Genomic DNA, 24677 nt, shown 5'->3' with positions numbered 1-24677 from the left:
TTTAGCAATCTGCTAACTTTCAATGAAATTTGAGAGGATAATTTACAGTTTTACAGTAAACTGTATACAGGTGACACAGAATGTCTCAACTAGCCACTTGTATGCCTGCCTTACAGTAAGATATTTCTGTGATGTTTGGTCTACAGTTTGCAATAGTTTTGCTATAGTGACTTATCTATATAAAACATTTTTCTAATATTAATAAACAATATATTTTGCATCTGTAATTAAACTGTAACACATGGAACAGAAACCTAATCCCTTCACAATATTACAGTATTCTACATATGAAGGTAAATCCAAAACACTGACATATACTATCATACAGTAGTTAATTTTCTGAAATGGAAAAAAAAAATGTCTCACCAAAACATGATACAGTACCACTTTTCATTCACTGGCTAATATTCAGGCTGCTCAAGTCTAGCAAATATATTACAACCACCAGTCATGCCTTAGCCAATGAACTTCTGCTAAAGAAAATTTCTGTATTTCTAAAATGTTAATATATTATGCTCTTTGTTTCTGTTACATACTGTGAAATATTATAAAATAACAGCATCCAGTAAACATAATTACCCGGTATGGCAATGCATGATTTATGCTGTGCAAGATGGACAGACTCATATTCAAAATACTTCTTCTCCATTTTCATTTCTTTACAACAAGCCACTGACCTGTCATGATTAATATCAAAAGTTCAGGAGAATTATCCCAAATCATAGGTTTACAATATGCAATACCTGTTTATGTCTATCTGTTCAACTCCTACCATGTGTATCATAATGTACAATATATATTTTATCTTTAACTCTACTAGCTTCTAGTTCAATAAAACTTGATGACAGAATAAATAAGTCTGAATTATGCATCTGAATGGCAGAGATTACAAAACCATAGTCAGAAAACTAACTTACTACTTGATGTATCTACAAACAGTACACAACTAAACTTGTTTTAGATGATCTCTTTCACTGGCATCATCAAACCCAGGAATTTATTCAAACTATCAATACACAAATATATTCAGCAATGGGAAATCTCTACCAGGCCAAACATTCATTGTCATCTGCAACTTCACCATTATATAGTGGAATACTGTACATGTGTAGTCCTAATACTTTATTCAGTGAGATGCAGTGGGAAAAAATTCTATGTATCTTTTTCATCTAGGATTTAGAGACCTATCAGACCACAGTCAGAGCACAACAAAGTTAGTAATTTCATCTAATTTCCTTCTGTAAAATACTAAGGGACATAATAACCCCAATTTTCGGAAATGTTCTTATATGCACCTATAGTTATAATCACAGGTAAAGATGCAGAGGAACTGCAGCTAAGATACCAGTACTGTACTGGGTAGCAGAAAGATGATACATGCTAAAAGATCTGCAACTATATACAGTCAGGCACATTTCTGTCCTTCATGCTACGAAATTTGTACTCTGGTTAGCTCCCGTTGTGTGTGATCAGCTGTGCTCTATCCAAGGTCTGCCAGTTTCACAAAAATGGCAATCTGGTCATATGTATTAAAGTCACCACAAAACCACTAAATACTTCAAACTCCAAGATTATTCACTAATGGTCCATTAAGCCCTTAAGATCTACACAGCCAACTCAAACTAAGAGTAATAACACTGCTATTAACATGAAATTAGCTAATTAATACAGCCCTGTACTGATGATAACTACCACTGTGTCTCACAAAGTTAACAAAAAAAAAAAAAACTATTTAAACTATTTATATATTTTCCACCATCTTCTAGGTTCCAGCTGTCAAATAAAATAGGTACATATAAGCAAGTAAAACACGCACACATACATGTATGTATGCACTTGCAAGTGCGCATGTGTGCATGCACGCACACACACACACACACACACACACACACACACACACACACACACATTCAATCACTTTCATCCTCCATATTAATTTTTTGAATCACTCACAGCCAATGAAATTCCACTGGCTGTTTCCATTTTCTTCTAAATCTGCTCTTCAAGTACACACCTTAGCATATACCCAGCAAACCAAACACTACCACTGCCATTCAGTGTCAGACAGGCTAACTCACATGTTCCCTGTGTAACAAAGAAACTTAATCAACTGTGTACTGCTATCAGTATTATTTATAAGTCAGACAATATTTACTTCTTTCAAGAAAAAAAAAAAAAAACTATACCCCATCTTCCTCAGGTGCCATTAATAAGTCCAACTGTCGTTGTGCCTGTGGCTGGGTTTGTGGTGTTATCATTAGGATCAGGGGCAGCTGCAGAGGTGGTAGGGGGGTGTAGTAATTGGGCATACTGTAGGAGGACTTCTCGCAATGATCGCCACAGCTGAGGAGATCCACTGTGGCCTCCACTGGCACCACCCACTTCAACTAAATGTGGGTAAAGGCCAATCAGTTGTGTCCATGTCATGCTGTCCACTGCAGATTGAAAAAGAGAAATACAATCATGATCTAACCCCTCCACTCAGAAAAGTCTACTGTATGTAAAACTGAATAAAATAATGTGGCAGTAAAACAGAAAGTAATTGTACTCATGGAGATAAAGAAGAATATAAAACTCTCATGTCAGAGAAGTCTGTCCCAAATTCAATAAAATTACCAGGCATGAGCCAGGATAACATATGAAATGTGTGATTATATTAAACTGGATGAATTTAGACCATAACTGGTAGGCTTAACTTAGTTTTCATTTCATGCAGTTGGCTGAGACACATTATGATGTTATTCTGGCTATACTGCCAACCAATTTTATTCAACTGAGGGAAGCAGTCAAACTCCACAAATATAACTGACAACAAAATCAGCTGCAATAATAAATAATGACAGAAAATGAATCATCAGTAATTGGTAGAAGTAAAAAAAAAAAAAAAAAAAAAAAAAAAAATCATTTCTTAAATCTAGTAGGTAATATTAATACTGGTACTTATATTGTAATATGCTGGGTCCAGTATTTCTTGCTGGACAGGCAACTATACTGAGCAAGTTCAAGTCAAACTTTACTAGATCAAGAGGTGCGACTGATTCTGTGAAGAAGAGATCAACCCTCACCAATGTTTGGTGTGTGGGTAAAAGTGAGGGAGAGATCAGAAATACCGAGTAAGAAATGCATGTACGAAAGTATTTGTTGGAATGGTAGCATTTATAAGCGAGAGACTGCTCATGTCAAGGGAACTTCAACAAAATACTGATTTGTAGGTAGGTGGGGGCAATCACCATCCACTCACTCGATGTAGTGCTGCTCTCGGGTGTCTGCCCTTTCCTATCCTCCCTCCTTATTTCCTCTTCTGTCTTTCTTTGCTTCATTCTTTCCTCAACCTTCTGCCTACAGATGACTTTACACTCCCTCTTCTGCCTTTCTTTCCTTCAGTCTTTCCTCTTCCTTCTTGCTATGGGTGACTCTACACTGACTGACATGCCAAATGGTTTCCTGTACACCAGGAAATCATTTACTACGCTGGGTGGTAACCATATAACTAAATTGTGGTGCCTGGTGGTTTAGTGAGTAATTATGGCACTCCAGTAGGATTGAGCTGGTGAAGGTTTATATCCAAAGGGAGGTTGGGGTTTATTGATCATGTTATGCCACTCAGGGATGAGTGAGGCTGGTCACTCTCATCTTAAATGTCAGGACCAACTTCCCTAGCCCCGGGCTCCTGCGTTCCTCCTGGGGCAACATAGGATTGGATGATGGATGGATGGATGGAGAACATTCATAACAGCATTCTACTGCACCCACTTAAATGTTCACTAGGACAAAAATTAAATTCATTCCCTGGTCTGTGGAAAGCCATGCATGCTATCCACTTGACAACTTCAGTTCCTGTCAAATTAATGAATCCTGTATATAAGGAATCTCACTCAAACTTTCAAAAGCACTACAATAAGAACATTCATGGTGTACAATACAGTAGGCCCTCCACATTCGAGTGGGTTAGGGGACACAGACCCCCGCAAATGTGAAATGTCTGCGAATGTTTGGTGCACCCTCCTGTAAATGCCTCTACAGCTGCAAATCACCCCCTGTAAGCAAATGTGCACATAAATGCTGTACCTAATAAACCATATCTGGGACCTGAAAACAGCATAAAATACCACAAATAGCTGATGACTTGCCCATACGTGAGTGTGGCAAGTCCTCAGCTACATATATACCCCAACTTCTTGCAATCATACCCATTAATTTCAGTCTTGGCTCCACAGAGGGACAATCCACGAATCTTCAAAGCCCACGAAAGTTCTATCTATCTATCTATTGTCAGACGCCTTAATCCCATAGGGGGTGGCCACAAACAAATTGCCTCCATGTCACCTTGTCCCCCACCATTTCACTGCCCTGCTACCAGCTCACACACCCCTCTCTCATCTGTCTCTCCACTTCATCCCTCCATCTCATCCTTGGCCTCCCCCTCCCTCTCCCCCCCTCCACCTCACTCACATACACCTTCCTCATCAGTCTCTCACTCTCCATCCTCTCCATGTGGCCAAGCCACCTCAATGTGTTTCTCCTAATGCTTCCTATTACATCCACATTCACACCACAATGCTCCTTCATTTCCTCATTTGTCAGTCTGTCTCTCCATGTGACTCCACATGCTCCTCTCGAAGAACTCATTTCCACTGCTCTCACTCTTGACTTTTGTCCCTCCAACAAGGTCCAAGCTTCACTTCCATATGTTAGAATTGGTATCACAACACTGTCACGTAGTAACTTTTTCATTTCCATGCTCACTTCCCTGTTTCTTATCATTGCTTTCAAGGAACTAGTAACCTTTCTTCCTTGTTGCACCCTTTCAAGCACTTCACCCTCTAACCTTCCATCTTTACTCATCACACTTCCCATGTATTTAAACGCACTCACATTTACGATTTCCTCCTCATCCAACTTCACTGTACATTCACTGACTTCACTTCTACTGAAGACCATAACTACTCTTCCCTACATTCAACTTTAGATTCTGTTTCTTACACACTCTCCCAAACTCATCTATCAAGCATTGCAGCCCCCTTTTGTCTTCACTTAACAACACAGCATCATCTGCAAACAACAGCACAGGGAGTTCCCAAACACTGCCTTCTCTCACTAGGGCTACTCCAACATCCACTGCCCTACCTTGCATCTCGTTTATAAACAGACTGAACAACCATGGAGACATAACACACCCCCTTCAAACAGAAAAATTCACTCAGTTCACCATCCACAAGCACTGCAGCCTTAGCACCCTCATACATACTCTTCACAGCATTCAGCAACTTCCCATCTGCTCCATATATTCTTACTACTTTCCACAATCCTTGTCTATCCACCCTGTCATATGCTTTCTCCCACAAAAGTTGATTCCGCAAATGTGGGGGGCCTACTGTATTCACATTCCTATTAGTCAAGGTATTCCACATGTCCCCATACCCTAAAATTGTAGCTTAAACAATTTATTCACAGCCAAAAATTCATTAATCATGGTTTTACCCAAGGCCCTACACCAGAGGCTCAACAAAACATGCCAAAAATGCACTGGACAATTATTAGTGGTCAACTCCCACAATCTCAGCAAGACTTGTGGCCTCAGTGAGGCACTGAGGTACAAAGATGTGCATACAGTCCTTCACATGGCAGCAATCTTTTTTCTTACTGTCTGCTGTGGTGTGACCACTCTTATAATAACTCCAGTGACTCTGAGACTAAGGACGTGGGACAGATGATAGTTTATGTCAAGATACTGATCTGGATTTTTAAGGGTTCATGGAAGCTTTCTGAAGGAAGAGGGACAACTAACCCTCTGCCCTTATCCTCAAAACCTACCATCAACATTACCATGGCTTATGATGTCCAAATGAGGAACTATTACTTGTACATTTTGGAACACTGGAGGAAATGGTTGGAAAAAGTGAGTTTTGCCTAGAAACAGAAAACATTATACCCGTATTTATTATTTTGTTTCATTTATAAAGCCTCCAACATGCATGCATGTGTCAGCTTTGGTCACCTAATGGTGGCCCTCCATGTTTTTCGATCTCTGGCAGCCTCCCTATTCAGCCCTTTATCCCTGAGGTCACACTCTTTGACATCATCCCAGGCCTTTTTAGTCTGTCTGTCACAAACCTTCCCCTAGCTTTAACGCTTCTTATTTTCTGCACCCAATTGTCATCCTCCAGCTTCTCCATGTGCCCAAATCATCTCAATCTATCTTTCATCACAGCATCATTACACTCCAGTCCCATCCTTCCTCTTAACTCGTACATCGCAAACCTAGCCCACCTAGGCCTAGCATTCAAGGACACACCGCACAACCACCTAATCATTGTCATTTTTGTATGTCTGAGCCTGCAAATATTCTCTTCCTTTACTGTCCAGGTCTCACTACCATACAGCATTACACTCCTAACACATGCCGCATAAAAAGATCCCTTAACATGAAAGGAGAGCCCTCTCAACGTCAGGAGAGGCAACAGTTCCCTGAGCTTCTCCCAACCACTCCTCAATCTAGCCACATAACATGCCTCCTTAGTAACAAAACTCTTCCACACACTCAAAACTCACCAGCAAGATCACTCCTTTCACGCCTGACAATCTTCCTGACACACTGCATGCATGAAATCAATATTATCATGCAGTCTACCTCTAAAACCACTACTGTACATCTCTTATGCACCCACTTATCACAAACGCAGCACAAGATGGAATTACAGTAATCCCTCCATTATCCGATGTAACAGAGCCAAAGGCATGTCCGGAAAGTGGGCCCCTGCCTGCTGGACTGGTACTTACGGACCCTGACCCAGCCTAACTTTGAAAGCCACCTAAATAACTCCCTACCGGACATGCATAGCACATATTTAAACCTATTTAAGACCCTATTCACATCAATAATGGACATAAAGCATGAAATAAATGAAAAGGAACCAGAGAATGAGGAATTAGAAGTGAGTATGGAAAATACTTAGCAGTGTACAGGGTACTTACAGCACGTCTGTGGCCACCTCCTCTAAGGCTTTGGCAGTGGTGAAAATGCTCTTGAAGCACGTACAGTAATCCAGTGTTGTGCTACACTTAATTCTTTGCACCGTGAGTTATAACACTGCACATTCTGTTCTTAATTGCACCATGCCAGTTTCAACCACCACTTTGCACTCCACACTTAATCCTTTGCACTCTAAATTCTAATTTCTTAACAATGCACAACACTGTAAATTCCCATGTAGTCTAGTGGCGAGGTATTGCAGTTTATTCACTGTTTATTCACAAAAACAAGCATGTGCGGCATCCACTGTGATGAACATCTACCCTCAGTGGTAGTTGGGTGGTAACTGGGCACAGGGTTGCCAGATCTGAGCTCGGCCACATTACCAAACTCCATTTTTCATTACCAAATTTAACTTTGCATTACCAAATTCTTAAAGGAAGCATTTACCCTTCACTAGTTATATGTACAAATGGAACTGATCACTCTCCTTATAATCAGCAGTATGTTTATTTTTGCACTATGTATGCTAACAGATTAATCAAAGAGAGCAGATAGTCCACCATCTCCATTTTCTATATCTTCATACATGTGAAAAATTAGTTTGGTAATGGATCATGCTGATTCAATACCAAACGAACTTTTCAATATCAAACTGGCCTGCATTTGGTAATGAAAAATACCAAATGGCAACCCTGACTGGGGAGGGGGGAGGAAGGAAGGGGTGCATAAACAACAGCTGTTTGGCGCCATGCAGTGCCGCACGCCAATTTGAAATTACGGTGGGAAAAAAAATTCAGATTTTGGGGGGGGGATTTTTTTCTTCTTTTGGCCATTTTGGATTCCGAAGATCCAGGCACACAATGTTCAGTAAGTGGGGAGTCCAGAAAGTGGGCGTCCGGATAGTACAGGGATTACTGTACTTGCTACGTCCTTGTGGCAAACTACAATCGGTAATTTGTGTTGTTGCACATACTCTTCACTCCCTATAACTTAGCATCCCTCACCAACCTCCTGTCAGCCCTCCTGACTGGAAAATATTCTATCTGGATACTATATCCCCCAGACTCATATGTTTCAGTAACACAGAGAGTAGGCCAGCATGCTCTCTAATACATGTTTCTCTAACTGTCAACACCGTTTAAACTACATGCACAGTACACACTACACTTCCTTTTCAAAATTAAAAAATTAAAATGGCGCATATTAATGACGCCTCAGAGTCCTGGGGCGGGGGACCATAAATGCCCCCACCATCCGTTCCTCTCCAGGTGACGATTCTAAGAGCTGCCTGGAACCGCTGTCTGACTCACTTCCTTATTTCTGCAACATTTGCGGCCTTTCCTCTAACTTTCTCTCTGCCGAACATCACCTCTCCTCCTCTAAACCTCACCTTCTCTTCCTTACCGAGACTCAGCTGTCCAAGGCAACTGACAGCAAATGCTTTTCTGTATCCTTTTTACTTTCTCTATACTCATTTCAAAACCAAAGGTGGCTGTTGTGTATATAAATACAGTACAACAACTTATCTTGCTCTCGTGTTCCTGAACTTGATTTTTCTGAGATCTCAACTCTCTGGATTCAGCTCTCCTGTCATTCTCTGACTAAATATATCTGCATTGTTTACTTATCCCCTAATTCTACTGACTATTAAAACTTCTTTGATTATCTTACTTCTACCATGGAACACATTCTATCCATTTCTCCTTTCTCAGAAATCTCCATTCTAGGAGATTTCAATGTTCACCACCACCTTTGGCTCTCCTCTCCTTTCACTGATCCACCTGGTGAACAAGCCTACAACTTTTCCCTAGAGCAGCTTGTACAGCACCCTACCCGTATCCCTCCAACATACTTGACCTCTTCCATACAACTAATCCTTCTGCTTACGCTGTTAATCTTGCCTCTCCATTGGGTTCCTCTGATCATAACCTCATCACCTTAACCTGTCCTATCACTCCAGTACTGCCTGCGGACCCTCCAAAGAAACGTCAACTGTGACACTTTGGAGCTGCGGATTGGGAGGCCCTCAGGCAGTACTTCTTTGAATCTCCCTGGAATGATTACTGCTTCCATGGCTGGGAGACATCTGAGTGTGCCTTGCACGTTATGGAGGTTATTCTCTCGGGTAAGGAAGCATACATTCCCTTCTCATATCCTTTGAATAATGCAAGAAAGCCTTGGTTTAATCACGCTTGTTCTAATGCTGTCAGTAACAAGGAGAGGGCCTATAATACCAGAGCCAACCCACCCCTGAATCACATCTTTTTTATGTTTCTGCCCAGAATCGTGCTAAGTCTGCTCTTTGCTCTGTAAAAAATAATTTCATCCATACTAAATGCTCTCAATTCTCCAGCACAAATTCTTCCCGTTCCTTCTGGCACCTTGCCAAAAACCTTTCTAACAACTTTACCTCATCATCCTTCCCTCCTCTTTTCTACTCTGATGGCTCTGTAGCTATTTCTACTACTTATAAAGCAGATCTCTTCATTCAGACTTTCTCCTCCAACCCACCTTAGACGATTCCGGTGCTGTTCCTCCACCACTTCCTCCCTCTGACTTCCTCACGGCTGACATTAAAATTTCTTCAGCTGATATATTTTCTACCATCACTAGCCTCAATACCAACAAGGCATATGGGCCTGACGGGGTCCCTCCTGTTGTCCTCAAGAACTGTGCTTCTGTGCTTACACCCTGCCTTGGTAAACTCTTTCGCTTTGTCTTTCAACTGGTACCTTTCCTTCTTGCTGGAAGTTTGCTCTCATTCAGCCAGTCCCAAAGAAGGGTGACCATTCTCAACCCTTTAACTATCGTCCAATTGCTTTTAACATCCTGTATTTCAAAAATTTTCAAGTCTATTCTTAACAGAAAAATTTTAAAGTATCTTTCCTATCACAACCTTCTTTCTGATCATCAGTATGGGTTCCGTCAGGGACGGTCCACTGACGATCTTCTCGCCTACCTTTAAGACTCCTGGTCATCCTTCTTTCAGGACTTTGGCAAAAGCTTTGCCATCGCACTTGACACATCAAAGGCTTTCGATCGAGTTTTGCATAAAGCTTTAATTTACAAACTGCCCTCTTGTGGCTTCTCTCCTTTTATCTGTGCCTTCATCTACAGCTTCCTTTCTGGTTGTTCTATAGCCACTGTTGTAGACAGCCATCATTCTTCTAGATCTATCAACAGTGGTGTTCCTCAGGGCTCTGTCCTATCACCAACTCTCTTCCTTTTATTCATCAGTGATCTTCTAAGCTGTACATCTAACCCTATCCACTCGTACGCTGATGATTCCACCCTTCACCTTTCCATTCGGTTCCTGCAACGTCCATCCCAGCAGTTCCTTCAACAAACAAGGGCTATGGCACACCTAATGTCTGACTTGGTTCGTATCTCTGACTGAGGTAAAAATAATCTTGTTTTTAATGCATCAAAGACTCAGTTTTTACACCTACAGCTACCGCAAATTGACTTAGGACCTCCCCCCACAAGGTATTAAAAAAACACAGATCACAATGTCTGTTCATGAAATGCCATTCATTATTATGAAATCATGTTTCCCTTGTTTTTCAGGACCAGTTGGATGCGTTTTGGCATGGAATCACTTAGATCTCTTAAGTAATCTAAGGACATTTCTTTGCACGAAACATTTGTCAGGTCAGTCTTGAGGTTGTCCAGATTGGGTGTCTTCTTCTCTGCCAAGATTTTCTTCATCTCTGGCCAGCAGCATTCTATCGGATTTAGATCTGGACTGTTGCCAGGCCAGTCAAGGACCTCAATCCGATTATCCTGAAGCCATTTTGTCACCTTTCTTGGCTTGTGACATGGAGCTGAATCCATCCATCATCCAATCTTACATTGCCCCATGAGGGGCGTAGGAGCCCGGGGCTAGGCAGTTGGTCCTGACATTTAAGATGAGAGTGACCAGCCTCACTCATCCCTGAGTAGCATTACATGAGCAATCAACCCCAACCACCACTTGGATATAAACCTTCACCAGCTCAATACGATTGGAGCGCAATAATTACCCACTAAACCACCAGGTGCCATAATTTGGTTATATGGTTACCACCCAGCGCAGTAAATGGTTTCCTGGTGCACAGGAAACCATTTGGCTTGTCACTCAGTGTAGAGTCACCCACAGGCTGAAGGAAGTGGAAAGAATGAAGGAAAGACAGAAGAGGGAGCTGAATCGTGCATGAAAAAGTCGCGCCCATGAATAGCAAAAAAGTTTAACAAATGATCTTTCACAACTTTAATGTACCGGCCACCATTCATCATCAAGTTCTTAGGAAGAAAGTAGAGACCTTCCCTTCCCATATCACCTGAGAAACACCCCCATACCATTACTGATTGTGGGTGCTTAACAGTCGGCACCGTGTAAGCAGGGTCATATCGATTACGGGAGGCAGGGCATCGAACCTTGGCAGAATGCACCTGGAACACTTGAAATGTGCTTTCATCGGAAAACATAACTTTTCTCCACTCATCCGATGTCCATTGTGCATACTTCTTGGCAAACTGAATGTGCTGCTTCTTCATGTAGTCAGTGAGATGCGGTTTCTTGGCTATGGTGCGGCTTGACAAACCCAGCTCCTTCTGCAAGCGGTGTTGAATAGTTCGAATTGAGACGTCTTGTAACAGGTGGGGATGCATTCTCTTCAATTCTGCTGCTGTCACTTGAGGATTCTTGATTCCTTCCCTCTTCAGAAGAATATCTGCACCTCTGAAAGTCGTTGTCTTCTTTCCACCACCATGCTTGTGCTCTGGTACGACATCAGGTGGCAGGCCGTGCATTGCAGCCTTCATGACAGTCGACTTTGCACATCCAGTACGTTCACAAATCGTGTTGATAGGGACATTATCCTGCCTCAATGCAATGATACGGACCCTCTCATCCCTTAAGCGTACTTTCCAGGCATGACAACTCGAATCAAGGAAAATAACAGGGCAAACAGTAATGCATATGAAAGAGGGAGGTGCGAGCTCGGAGCGATGGGAACATAAACTCCCACTCTCGCGTCTGGGCAAGCACAGACTTGCTGTGTTTCACCACCTCCAGACAACACCAGAGGAGTTGCCACTTATTCTTGCCCAAAAAATTGACTTGGTAGAGGTGGAAACACAAAGCAAAGACAGACAACTTTCCCATTGCAATTCTGTGTGTAGGTCCTAAGTCAATTTGCGGTGGGTGTATCAACCCGACAAAATCTTCCACAGGAGGACCCACTAATGTTTAATAATATCAAGCTCAAGCCTGCACCATCCTTGAACATGCTTGGGGTTTCACTCACTTGGGATTTATCTTGGAAAGATCATATTACATCTCTTGTAAAATTAGCTTCCAAGAGATTAGGTGTGCTAAGCTGACTCCATACCTTCTTTACCCCTGCACAGTTGTTGACTTTATACACAGGTTTTATTCGCCCCTGTGTAGAGTACAACTCTCATGTGTGGGGAGGCTCCCCACATACAGCTCTTCTCCATAGGCCGGAGTCAAAGGCCTTTTGTCTCATTAACTCTCCTCCTTTTACTGGCTCCCTGCAACATCTGTCTCTCTGCCGCACTGTTGCCTCTTTATCTCTTTTCTATCGCTACTTCCATGGTCACTGCTCCTCTGAACTGTCTGCTTGCATCCCTCCACCTCTACGACGGGCCCGCAGCACCCGTCTAGCAACGAACTCTCATCCCTTTTCTGTCCAACTCTCTAATGCAAGAGTTAACCGTTACTCCCAGTCCTTCATTTATGCAACAGGTCAACTCTGGAACTGTCTCCCTCTGTGTGTATTTCCTACTTCCTATGATCTCCAGTCTTTCCAATGCAGTGTGTCCAGGCATCTCGAAACGAACAGATCTTGAATTTTGCTCACTTTTGTACTATTTTTGTTTTTTTCTTGGAAAGAATTGTTGCGGGCTCCTAGCCTTTGGTTCCATCTTACATTAAAAAAAAAAAAAAAATCAACTTATGTTCAATGAACCTCCAAACTTGAGCATCCTTTCCCTTTCCTCATTTCTCGTATCATATGTTCATTTCTCTAATACTCCTTCAAATCCTTGAGCTGCTTCGCTTACATGACCATTTAAATCCTCTTCCAAAACTAGAATCTCATCATTCCCCATACCACTTACCACATGTATTAAGTCATCCCAGTATCTATCTTTTTTCTACATCATCCAAGCCAGCCTGTGGAGAATATGTCAATATAAACAAAAACATTAGCCTTCCAAACCAAATTTTTACTACTATAATTATTTCATTCACTCTCATTATATTCATGACATATTCCATCCATTTTCCTTAAACAGCACAGCCACACCACCATATCCATGACATATGCTTCATCACTGGGTTATTTGCAGCTCTTCTATATCAGCAGAAGAGCTCTAGGACAGAAGAGCTCCATGCTGATTGTGGGGAGATAATGCTAAACCAGTGGAGAAATGGAGGCCTGCCTATTGATTATGTGAATTCAGTGCATGGGTGGTGGTCCTGTCTGGATTTAGAGAGAGAAAAAAAAAAAAAAAAAAAAAAAAAAAAGCCAGAGGAATCAGTGGAATAGGAGTATAATATACTGGTGGACTGAATTTTCTTAACCCTTTAACCGCGGGTGTCATTCCAGAATGACGTTGCAAAAACTGGACCAAACCGCGGGTGTCATTCTCGAATGTTTGTGAATATTTTGAATACCCCGCGTTTTTTCCGTGCGCCAATTGTTTCAAGGGAGAGTACCTATTAAGTTCTTTCACTCCAGCCGACCCCCACCTCCCTCTTCCCCCCCTTGGGGCCCCACCTCCCACCCCCTGGGCCCCCCACCCCACCCCTGACCAAGCGCGCATCAGTATCTGTCCAGCTGTGTGAGTGACAACACATGTTGATGTGGCAGTGAAGTGCAGGCAATTACAGTGCCTTTTACCTGTCTCAGTGAACACAGAGTGGGTGTTTATCGTATGTGCAGTGTTCATATATGTTTATAGTATTATTATCAGAATGTGATTGGCATTTGGTAATGGTGTGTGAGCGAAAAATAGTGATTACAACACCGCTGATGTGGCAGTGAGGTGCAGGCAATTACAGTGCCTTTTACCTGCCTCAGTGAACACAGAGTGGGTGTTTATCGTATGTGCAGTGTTCATATATGTTTATAGTATTATTATCAGAATGAGGTTGGCATTTGGTAATGGTGTGTGAGCGAAAAATAGTGATTACAACACCGCTGATGTGGCAGTGAAGTGCAGGTAATTACAGTGCCTTTTACCTGCCTCAGTGAACACAGAGTGGGTGTTTATCGTATGTGCAGTGTTCATATATGTTTATAGTATTATTATCAGAATGAGGTTGGCATTTGGTAATGGTGTATGAGCGAAGGTAATGATGTGTGAGCGAAAAATAGTGATTTTACACCCCTCACTTCTAACGGCACTGCCCGTCCTGTGAAAGTCAACGAAGTCATGAAACCTACATCAATGGAAAGCTGAAGGTTAGTACTTTCTAATGGTACCTTATTTTTTTCTCTAGCTTTATTCTGTGCAGAGTTATTAAGGTTAAAAGGTTTGTTTACATTTGGCTGAAACCCCCGCGGGAGAGGACAGTCAGACCAAAACAATACCCGCGGTTAAAGGGTTAAGTACTGTACTGCTCTCCATCATGGAGGAAGAAAACAGTACACTGTTTACATCCAATGAATGCAGATTCACAGGATTCTCCAATGTAGAGCAGAGCAATGGGAGCATTAAAATGAACCTAACAAGATTACCAGGTGTGGAGAAAGTGGCGGAGAAGAATGTCCATGGGGCAGTAATTAGCGAGTTAAAGGAATGGACCTCAGAACAGGAAAGGGAGATTAAGGTGTTGAAAAATTAGTTACAGAGCATCTGCTCACGCAGTGCTGACCAAGTAAGGTAAAAGTTAAAAGTGAGCATTGATTCAGCCACAAGTGAAATAAAACAGCTCAAGAGGGAAAATAAGAAGCTGGAAGAGGAAAGGGATAGGATGAAAATTAAACTTTTTAAGTATGAATCAAAAACAAGGATGCATGATAAACACATCAGGGATATCAAGGAAGAGCACAAGGGGTGGTAGAAAATTCAGGAGGAAGGAAAAATAAATCTTAAGGAGATTTCAGAACAGCAGAGAAAGGAAAACCAGGAAAAGGTGGAAAAGAAAGTGGTTAAGGTATTGGAAAGTAGAGAATCTCCAGTCAGGGATGTAGTAGATAAGAAAAAATGTCTCAGAACTTCAGGACTGAAAGAAAAACCTACGCCAATAAGATCGGAAACGGAATGAGAAGAATTGAGAAGGGCTAAAGAGATAGTCTCAATATAGAGAGAGTATCAATAGTTATCAAGAGTGACAGCAAACCTCAAGAGGAGACTGAAGAGGTGTTTAGGCTGGGAAGGTACAAGGAAGGAGGAGCACGGCCACTAAAAGTTAAGTTTCAGTCACAGGTCACAGTAAATGATATCATTAACAGCACATGGAAACTACCTGACAAGGAGGGGTTCAAGAATGTTTGGATGAAGAGGAATGCAAATGAGGAAGAAAGAGCTAAAAGAATGGAGCTAGTCAAGGATGCTAAGGAAAAAAATTACCAGAGAAAGGAGGAAAAGAAGACAGAGTTCTATTGGAAAGTTATGCATCAGAAGCTGGGGAAGTGGTACTGAGGGAGAGAGGAAGGGAGATGGACAGAATAAAAAACAATGTAAATGATTGAAAATGACATATGCTAGCACAGATGGCTTAATCTCGTCAAAGCTAGAAATAAACTATTTCTTGAGGGTAAATGAGCCTGATATTATGTGCTTTGTAGAGACCAATTTAAGAGAGGATATTGATATCCAAGTGGGAGATGGCAAATACAAATCATGGAGAAGAGATTGAAAAGAAAACATGGGAGGAGTGATCACAGCAGTGAAGAACCGCATAATGTGGATAAAGTGGAACTGGGAGAAGGTAGGGCAGGGGTGATAAATATGAAACTAGCAACCAGGGGGAAAGGCAAGACAGACATCGCAGTAGCATATGTCCCCCACAAGACAAGGACATGGAATGAGGCTGAATCCCAGCAGATGTTGTCAGACATGGTTAGACACCTACAGAGTGACTGAGAAAAGCAACAATATAATCCTGGTGGTTGATTTTAAAAAGGTGAACTGAGAGGAATGGGACACAGGAGGTAGTGGGGATTCATGGGGCAGTATACTATTAAACATAGCAATGAATAATATACTGACCCAGCAAGTCAAAGAAGAGACAAGATTTAGAGGTGATAACACACCAGCAAGACTAGATTTACTAACTAAAAAAACTGATGTAACTGGATTTCTGAAATATCTGTCCTGTAAGAAAATGTGATCATGTAGTGACTGAGTTCCAAATGCTTGAAGGGAATGTGGCACCAAGAGATGAGTTAAACAGGCATGGAAGATACAACTTTGGGAAAGCAAACTTTACAGGATTGAGGAAATTTTTCAAAGAAGATTGCAGAAAATTCAGAGAAAGAAGAGAGAAACAGAAGTGGAATATCTTTCTGGCCTTCTACAACTCATGTGTGGAAAAATATGTGCCAGGAGTAAGTGGGAAAGAGAAGTGGAAAAAGGATTGGTTCAACAGAAGGTGTGTCATGGCAAACAAAGGAAGGGCTGCAGCATGGAACAAATGGAGAAAGAGAGGTAACAATCTATCTATCTATCTATATACCTAGGCTGCTTCCCCCAAGGAAAGGGAGGTAGCCGAGACAGGACGACTCACTCTCCATTTACTCATCCATTCAAACACATTCATTCGCATCTTAGCCCCAAAGGGGAGAACGGACAGATCCTCACTGTACCACACCGCACAAGGGTCAACTGCGCAATGCAATCAGTGACATCCGCAGCAGGGCCCGACAGCAGAACTGGTTTACCCCTGCCACATCATAATAAACCCATCCCCTTACCCGCACCTGACCTGACTAGCTGATCAGACCAAATGCGGGAGAATATCCCCTCAGGGCTGCGTCATCACTTATTCATTCACAATTTCTCTCCATTTATTTCTGTCACGCACAGCCACTCTTCCTTGCTCAACAGACATCCCTCTCGCATCCAGCGCTCTCTTCACACTGTCCATCCATCCAATTCGTGGTCTTCCTCTCAGCCTTACACCTCTCACATCAGATCTAGTTATCTTTTTCACCAATCGCTCATTATCTATTCTCTCCATATGCCCAAACCATTGCAACACCCTCTGCTCAGCTCTACCAGCCATCTCCCGAACAACTCCAGTTCTCCTTTGCACTTCATCATTTTGCACTCGATCCATACGCGTCACTCCACACATACTCCTCAGACATCTCATCTCCATTACATTCAAACTTTTCCTCTCTGCTACACCCATATTTCATGTTTCAGCCCCATATAATGCAGTCGGTACCACAACACCCTCATACAGCCTTCTCTTTATATCCATTCTAAGCGAACGACATTTAAACACTTTTTTCATTCCTCCCAGCACCTTTCCTACTTCATTTATTCTAAACTTCACTTCTGCATCTATTCTTCCATCCACAGCAACATGTGACCCTAGATATTTAAAACAATCTACCTCCTCAAGCAACTCACCATTCAAAACTATATTCATCCCCCTACCATCTATCAACCTCGTACACTTCATCACTTTACTCTTATTCTCATTTACTTTCAATTTCCTCCTTTCACACACCCTTCCAAACTCCTCTACCAACTGTCTCAATCTCTCCTCTGAATCAGTCACCAGTGCAGAATCATCTGCAAACAGCAGCTGCTTCAGATTCCACTCTCCTCCATCAACATTTACCAGACTCAGACCACCTAAAACTCTTGCATTCACCTCCCTTACAACACCATCCATGTAAATATTAAACAACCAAGGCGACATCACACATCCCTGTCGCAGCCCCACTCACGGGAAACCAATCACTCACAGCATTTCCCACTCTTACACACGCTCTACCATTTACATAAAAACTTTTCACCCCTTTTAGTAACCTACCATCAAGTCCATACAATCTTAAAACAGTCCACAAAGCCTCCCTATCAATTCTATCATACGCTTTCTCTAAATCCATAAATGCCCAAAATACATCCTTGCCTTTCGCTAAATACTTTTCACACACTTGTCTCACAGCAAACACCTTGCCTTTCGCTAAATACTTTTCACACACTTGTCTCACAGCAAACACCTGATCAACGCATCCCCTCCCTCTCCTAAAGCCACACTGCTCATCACTAATCACTCCCTCTGTACCCTCTCTAACTCTCATAATTAACACTCTACCATACACCTTACCTACGACACTCAACAGACTTATACCCCTGAAGCTAGTACATTCATACTTATCACCCTTGCCTTTATACAACGGGACCACACAAGCACTTGCCCAGTCAATTGGCACCATACCTTTCTCAAAGCACACATTCAACAATCTTACTAACCAGTCAACAATAGTCATTCCACCACCCTTCAGGCATTCCACAGCACACCCATCCATACCTGCAGCTTTCCCTGTTTTCATCTCCTTTACTGCCTTCTCCACTTCCTCCTTCGTGATCAAAGAATCATTCAACTCTCCCAACACATTTATTATTTGCACCCTTCCATCCGCCACAATCTCAGCCACCCTTTCCTCCTCTACATTTAACAATCTTTCAAAATACTCTGCCCATCTCTTCCTTACTGCATCCATCTCAATTAACATCCTTCCATCCTCTGCTTTTACTCATAACAATAGTACAAAGAAAGAATACAAAAGAACAAGAAATGAATATACTGTACAAGAATCAGTAGAAAGGAACAAAAAGCTTTGAAAGAAGTATAATTGATAAATGTGAGGAAGAACCAAAATTATTTTATAGGTTTGTGAAAGGCAAACTGAAACAGAAGGAAGGAATCAACAAGCTGAAAATGGAGGGAATGGTCTACAAAGATGCAGTAATGCAAGCTGAAATAATGAACAAAAGTTTCCAATCTGTTTTCACAAAGGAAAGTGATTTTGTGGAGGGGGAGGGAATGACTAGAAATGTAGTGTTAAAAGACATTAAAGTGGAAGTGCAGGAAGTATATAAACTACTGGAAACTCATGATGTTGCAAGGCACCAGGACCTGACAGGATCTCTAATTGGATACTAAAGCAATGCAGAGAACAGCTGGCAGATAAGATTCACAGTTTAATTGTATGTTCTCTGGAAGAAGGGAAAGTGCCTCAGGAATGGAAGGGGACCAATGAAGTACCAATTTACAAAGGAAGGAATAAGGATGAACCCAAGAATTATGGACCAGTGTCCCTGACCAGAATGGTCGCAAAATTGTGCGACAGAATCTTGAAAGACAGGTGGATACAATATCTGGAGAAGATCAATATTTTGGCAGAAAGTCAGTTTGGATTCACAAATGGAAGGTTGTGTGTCTCTAATTTGTCGAGCCTCTACTCAAGGGCGATTGACGTGCTGCAGGAAAGAGAAAGTTGGGTGGATTGTGTGTACTTAGATCTGGAGTAAGCTTTTGGCAAGGTACCCCATAAGTGACTAATATGGAACTGAGGCACATAGGAGGAATGAAGGAGAACCTCTTGGAGTGGATGAGGGACTTCATGAGAGACTGACAGATGAGAAAAGTAATGGACAGGGTGTCAGGATGGAAGGAAGTAACAAGTGGAGTCCCACAGGCCTCGGTGCTGATGCCCGTAATGTTCCTATCCATCTGTCTATCTATTGCCAGACGCCTCAATCCTGAAGGGGTGGCTACAAACAAATTGCCTCCATGTCACCCTGTCCCCAGCCATTTCACTGCCCTGCTTCCAGCTCACACCCCCCTCTCTCATATATCTCTTCACTCCACCCCTCCATCTCATCCTTGGCCTCCCCCTCCCTCTCCACCCCTCCACCTCACTCGTATACCTTCTTCTCATTAGTCTCTCACTCTACATCCTCTCCATGTGGCCAAACCACCTCAGTGTGTTTCTCCTAATGCTTCCTATCACATCAACATCCACACCACAACCATCCTTCACTTCCTTATTTGTCAGTCTGTCTCTCCATGTGAGTCCACAGGCTCCTCTCAAATAACTCATTTCCACTGCTCTCACTCTTGACTTCTGTCCCACCAACAAGGTCCAAGCTTCACTTCCAAATGTCAGAGTTGGTATCACAAAACTGTCATGTAGTAACTTTTTCACTTCGAAGCTCACTTCCCTGTTTCTTATCACTGCTTTCAAAGAACCAGCAACCTTTCTTCTTTGCTGTACCCTTTCAAGCACTTCACCATCTAAACTTCCATCCTTACTTATCACACTACCCAGGTACTTAAACACACTCACATTTTCCATTTCCTCCTCATCCAACCTCACCTTACATTCACTGACTTCACTTCTCTAGAAGACCATAATTTTACTCTTCCCTACAGTCACCTTTACATACTCTCCTAAACCTATCCACCAAGCATTGCAGCTCCCTTAACAACGCAGTATCATCTGCAAACAACAGTACAGGGAGCTTCCAAACACTGCCCTCTCTCATTAGGGCCACTCCAACATCCAGTGCTCTACCTTGCATCTCTTTTATATCTATCTATCTATCTATAGCCCGACGCCCTAATCCCGCAAAGGGTGGCCGCAGACAAAACGCCTCCAAGTCACTTTGTCACCCACCATTTGACTACCCTCCCCCCAACTCACCCCCCCCTCCCTCATATACCTCTCAACTCCATCCCTCCACCTCATCCTCGGTCTACCCCTCCCTCTCCCTCCCTCCACCTCACCTATATACACCCTCTTAGTCAGTCTTTCATTCTCCATTCTCTCCACATGTCCAAACCACCTCAGTGTATTTCTCCAAATCTTCTCAACCACATCCACATCTACCCCACAACGTTCCTTCACTTCTTCATTCGTCAACCTGTCCCTCCACGTCACTCCACATGCTCTTCTCAAGTAACTCATTTCCACTGCTCTCACTCTTGACTTGTTCTCCTCTTGCAAGGTCCACGCCTCGCTTCCATATGTCAGGGTAGGGATCACAATACCATCATGCAGTGACTTCTTAACTTCCATACTCACCTCCCTATTTCTCATCACCGCTTTCAGTGTACCAACAACCTTCCTTCCCTGCTGTACCCTTTCACGTACTTCATCCCCCAAAGTTCCATCCTTACTCATCACACTACCCAAGTACTTGAATGCACTCACATTCTCCATATCCTCACCATCCAACCTCACTGCACACTCTGTGACTTCATTCCTCTCAAACACCATAACTTTACTTTTGTTTACATTAACTTTCAGCTTCCTCCTCCTACACACTGTCCCAAATTCATTCACCAAACCTTGCAACTCCCATTCATCTTCACTCAACAATACTGTATCATCAGCAACCAGCAACACCGGAAGCTTCCAAATCTCACCCTCGTTCATTAGGGCCAGCCCCACATCCACTGCCCTACCTTGCATCTCCTTTACAACCCCATCCATATATATATTAAACAGCCATGGAGACATCACACACCCCTGTTTCAGTTCCACACTGAGATCAAAGAACTCACTCAGCTCACCATCCACTTGCACCGTAGCCCTAGTTCCCTCGTACATACTCTTCACAGCACTCAACAATTTCCCCTCCACTCCATATATTCTTAATACCTTCCACATACCTTGCCTATCTATTCTGTCATAAGCTTTCTCCAAGTCCATGAAGGCAGCATACACTTTCCTTCCCTTCTCTAGATACTTCTCCACTAAACATCTTAGAACAAATATCTGATCTACACACCCTTTTCCCTTCCTAAATCCCCCTTGTTCTTCTCCAACTAGCTCCTCTGTCATATGCCTAACCCTATCAATGAGTATTCTACCATATATTTTACCAGTCACACTAAGAAGGCAAATACCCCTATAGTTACCACATACTTCTCTCTCCCCTTTTCCTTTGTACAGAGGAACAATTATACCTGATTTCCAGTCCTCTGGAACCCTTCCCTCTTCCCAAGCCAATCTACACAACTTCCATATCCACTCCACAACAATCTCACCCCCATACCTAAGCATTTCACCACACACTCCATCAATTCCAGGGGCCTTTCCCAGCTTAATCTTCATTGCTTCCACTACTTCCGCCCTACTGATCTCTTCCTCCCTCCTCTCATCTCTTCTTCTCCCAGCCATTCCCCAACCACTTATACTCACACTGCTCTCACTCTCTACATTCAACAAATCCTCAAAGTGCTCCTTCCATCTCCTCAATTTCTCTCTCTTCTCCACCAACAATCTATTATTCCTATCTTTCACTCCCCTATTATTTCCCCTTTCACACTGCCTTACTTTCTTTTCCTCCTTCCAAAACAATTTCTTACTCTCCCTCCATTTCACACTCAGATTCCTCCCAAACTCTTCATCCACTTTCTTCTTACTCTCCTTCACCAGTCTCTTAACCTCCCTTCTCCTGCTCACATATACCTCTCTCTTCTCTCTCTCATCTTCTCCCCTACCTCTACTCACCAACCATTCACCATATGCCTTCTTCTTTTGTTCCACAGCTCGTTTCATCTCATCATTCCACCATGCTGTCCCTTGCACACCCTTGCATCTCCTCCTCACTCCACAAACAGCCTCACACGCTGCGCCTATCTCTTCCGTGAATATCTTACATACATCTTCCACCCCTTCCATCTGCTCTAGCTCATACCTTCCCAATCTTTCTTCCACTATGCTCTTACACTCTGTCATTTTCTCACTATCTTGCAATTTCTCCACTCTTCTCACAGGAGCTGCTTCCTCCTGTCTTCCCCTTCGCCTCCTCAACCACTTTCTTTGCATCTTTACCTTGGCCATCACTAAGTGATGGTTCGAGACTCCATTCCCCCACCCTCTCCACACTCTTGCATCCAACACTTGTCTTCTCATTCGCTCATCCACACACACGTAGTCTATCATTGCCTTTTGTTCAACAAGTTCACCATCCATCCTCCTCATTACTCTCCATGTATACCGGTGGATCATCTTATGACGAAAGTAGGTGTTGGTTATTGCCAACCCCTTACAAGCACAGATGTCCACCAAAGCACTACCATTCCCACTATCTTGCAATTGATTCGCGTTTATGTACGTCGACGGGATTGGCAGTGACAAAACGTGTGGACATTAAAGAACGTCAACAGGACGCCGCGGGTTAACAAGACTGTCAGAGAGACATAAGCTCCTAACAAACATTGAGAGTGGCTTTTCATGACATGGCTGAGATGATGAAAAAAAATTGGCATTGACTCTGATCTAACCCAGGTAGAATATGCAGCAGTGGTGTGGTCCCCACATTAAAAGAAAGATATAAACAACACTGAGAGAATACAGAGAGCAGCAACCAAGATGGTCCCCAGTCTGACAGATCTATCGTACCCGGAAAGACTAGAAAAGCTAGGTCTGCCTTCCTTAAAAGTAAGGAAGAGAAAGGGGTGACATGACTGCAGTGTTTTGGGCCACGATGGGGGTAGACAAGATTGACAGAGAAGATCTTTGTATGGGATGGGGGAGCAACATGAGGAACTGGAAAGGAACTGAAAGAAATTGAAAAAGACAAGTTGTTTGAAGGATATCATGCAATACAGTTTTCCATAGAGATGCATTGACCTGTGGAATAGCCTGACAGAGACTGTCTAGTCCAAAAACTTAAATGAGTTTAAAGCAATGTCTGACTGGTTGAGACATGGAGACGGGACCCTACGGGCACAGCTAATTTCCTATGTATCACAACTAGGTAAATACACAAGGCAAATACAGTACAGTAGTACACTGGCTAATCACATTTGTTGGAAACAGGAACTCAGCATTCGCAGTTGTATACAGTAGAAGTCCGATTTTTCGGCATCTATGGGACCAGGCAAGTGCCGAAATATCAAAATTGCCAAATTATCGAAAACCCTACCCACTCAGTACCTTATATGTTTCGGTGAACACTATCATCATTACTCATATCATTACAAATGTGTTTGGAGAGAGTACTGTATACTGTTTGATACTGTACAATACTGTAATGAATACAGTACTATACAGTACATGAATACGAAAAATAAAGAAATTAGTGAACATACTGTATATAAATGTAATGGTACAGTAGGCCTACAAGTTCACATGCACTTACCTAAACTTATAGTAGGTTCCTTATTTACATATGTACAATAGAAGGGATTGATTGGAGTCTGCTACTGCTGGAAGAAGTCCCCAGCACACTCGAATAGTAATTTCAGAGGTATTTCGGTACGAAGTTCACAAAGCACACAGAAGAATCAAGAGAAGTCGGCAGCAGCACGGCAACAACTCGGAAGAATGGCGGAAGAATGGCGAAACAGATTCTCTTTCCCATGCTAGACTCACTACATGTTTGTCCTCTCTTTATGCTATAGGAGAAAGAGCTAGCCTCTGAGCTTCATGGCAATGGTAGACTCGTTCCATCACTTTCACTATCTCACTCACTAAGGCGGGTAAAGGCGGGTAGCTAGCTGGCGAGCCTCATGGAGAATTTCAAGACTGACGAAAAAAATCGGAGAATCTGCCGAACGATCGGAGATTTTCGTAAATGGGACTATTTCTCAAAACTGCCGAAATGTCAGATTTGCCGGGGAATTGGATGCCGAAATATTGGACTTTTACTGTAACATGAATACTGAGTTCCTACTTCTGAATGTAATTAGTCAATATACAACCGTATT

General features: G+C 42.5%; 1 protein-coding gene across 1 annotated transcript in view; it reads right to left on the bottom strand.

Moving 5' to 3' along the window:
- Positions 1-2196: 2196 nt before the first annotated feature.
- LOC145415010 (protein MON2 homolog) overlaps positions 2197-24677 on the bottom strand; it is a 1148323-nt gene continuing 1125842 nt past the window's right edge. The window contains exon 33 of the mRNA XM_080284427.1: positions 2197-2435. Coding sequence (XP_080140553.1) covers positions 2197-2435 — 239 coding nt within the window. The remainder of the gene's footprint in view (positions 2436-24677) is intronic.

This window comes from Coenobita brevimanus, chromosome 101, assembly GCF_032717465.1.
Source record: "Coenobita brevimanus isolate Jiangsu-jjx chromosome 101, ASM3271746v2, whole genome shotgun sequence".
Classification (NCBI taxonomy): Eukaryota; Metazoa; Arthropoda; class Malacostraca; order Decapoda; family Coenobitidae; genus Coenobita; species Coenobita brevimanus.
This window is presented reverse-complemented; position numbering and strand designations above follow the sequence as displayed.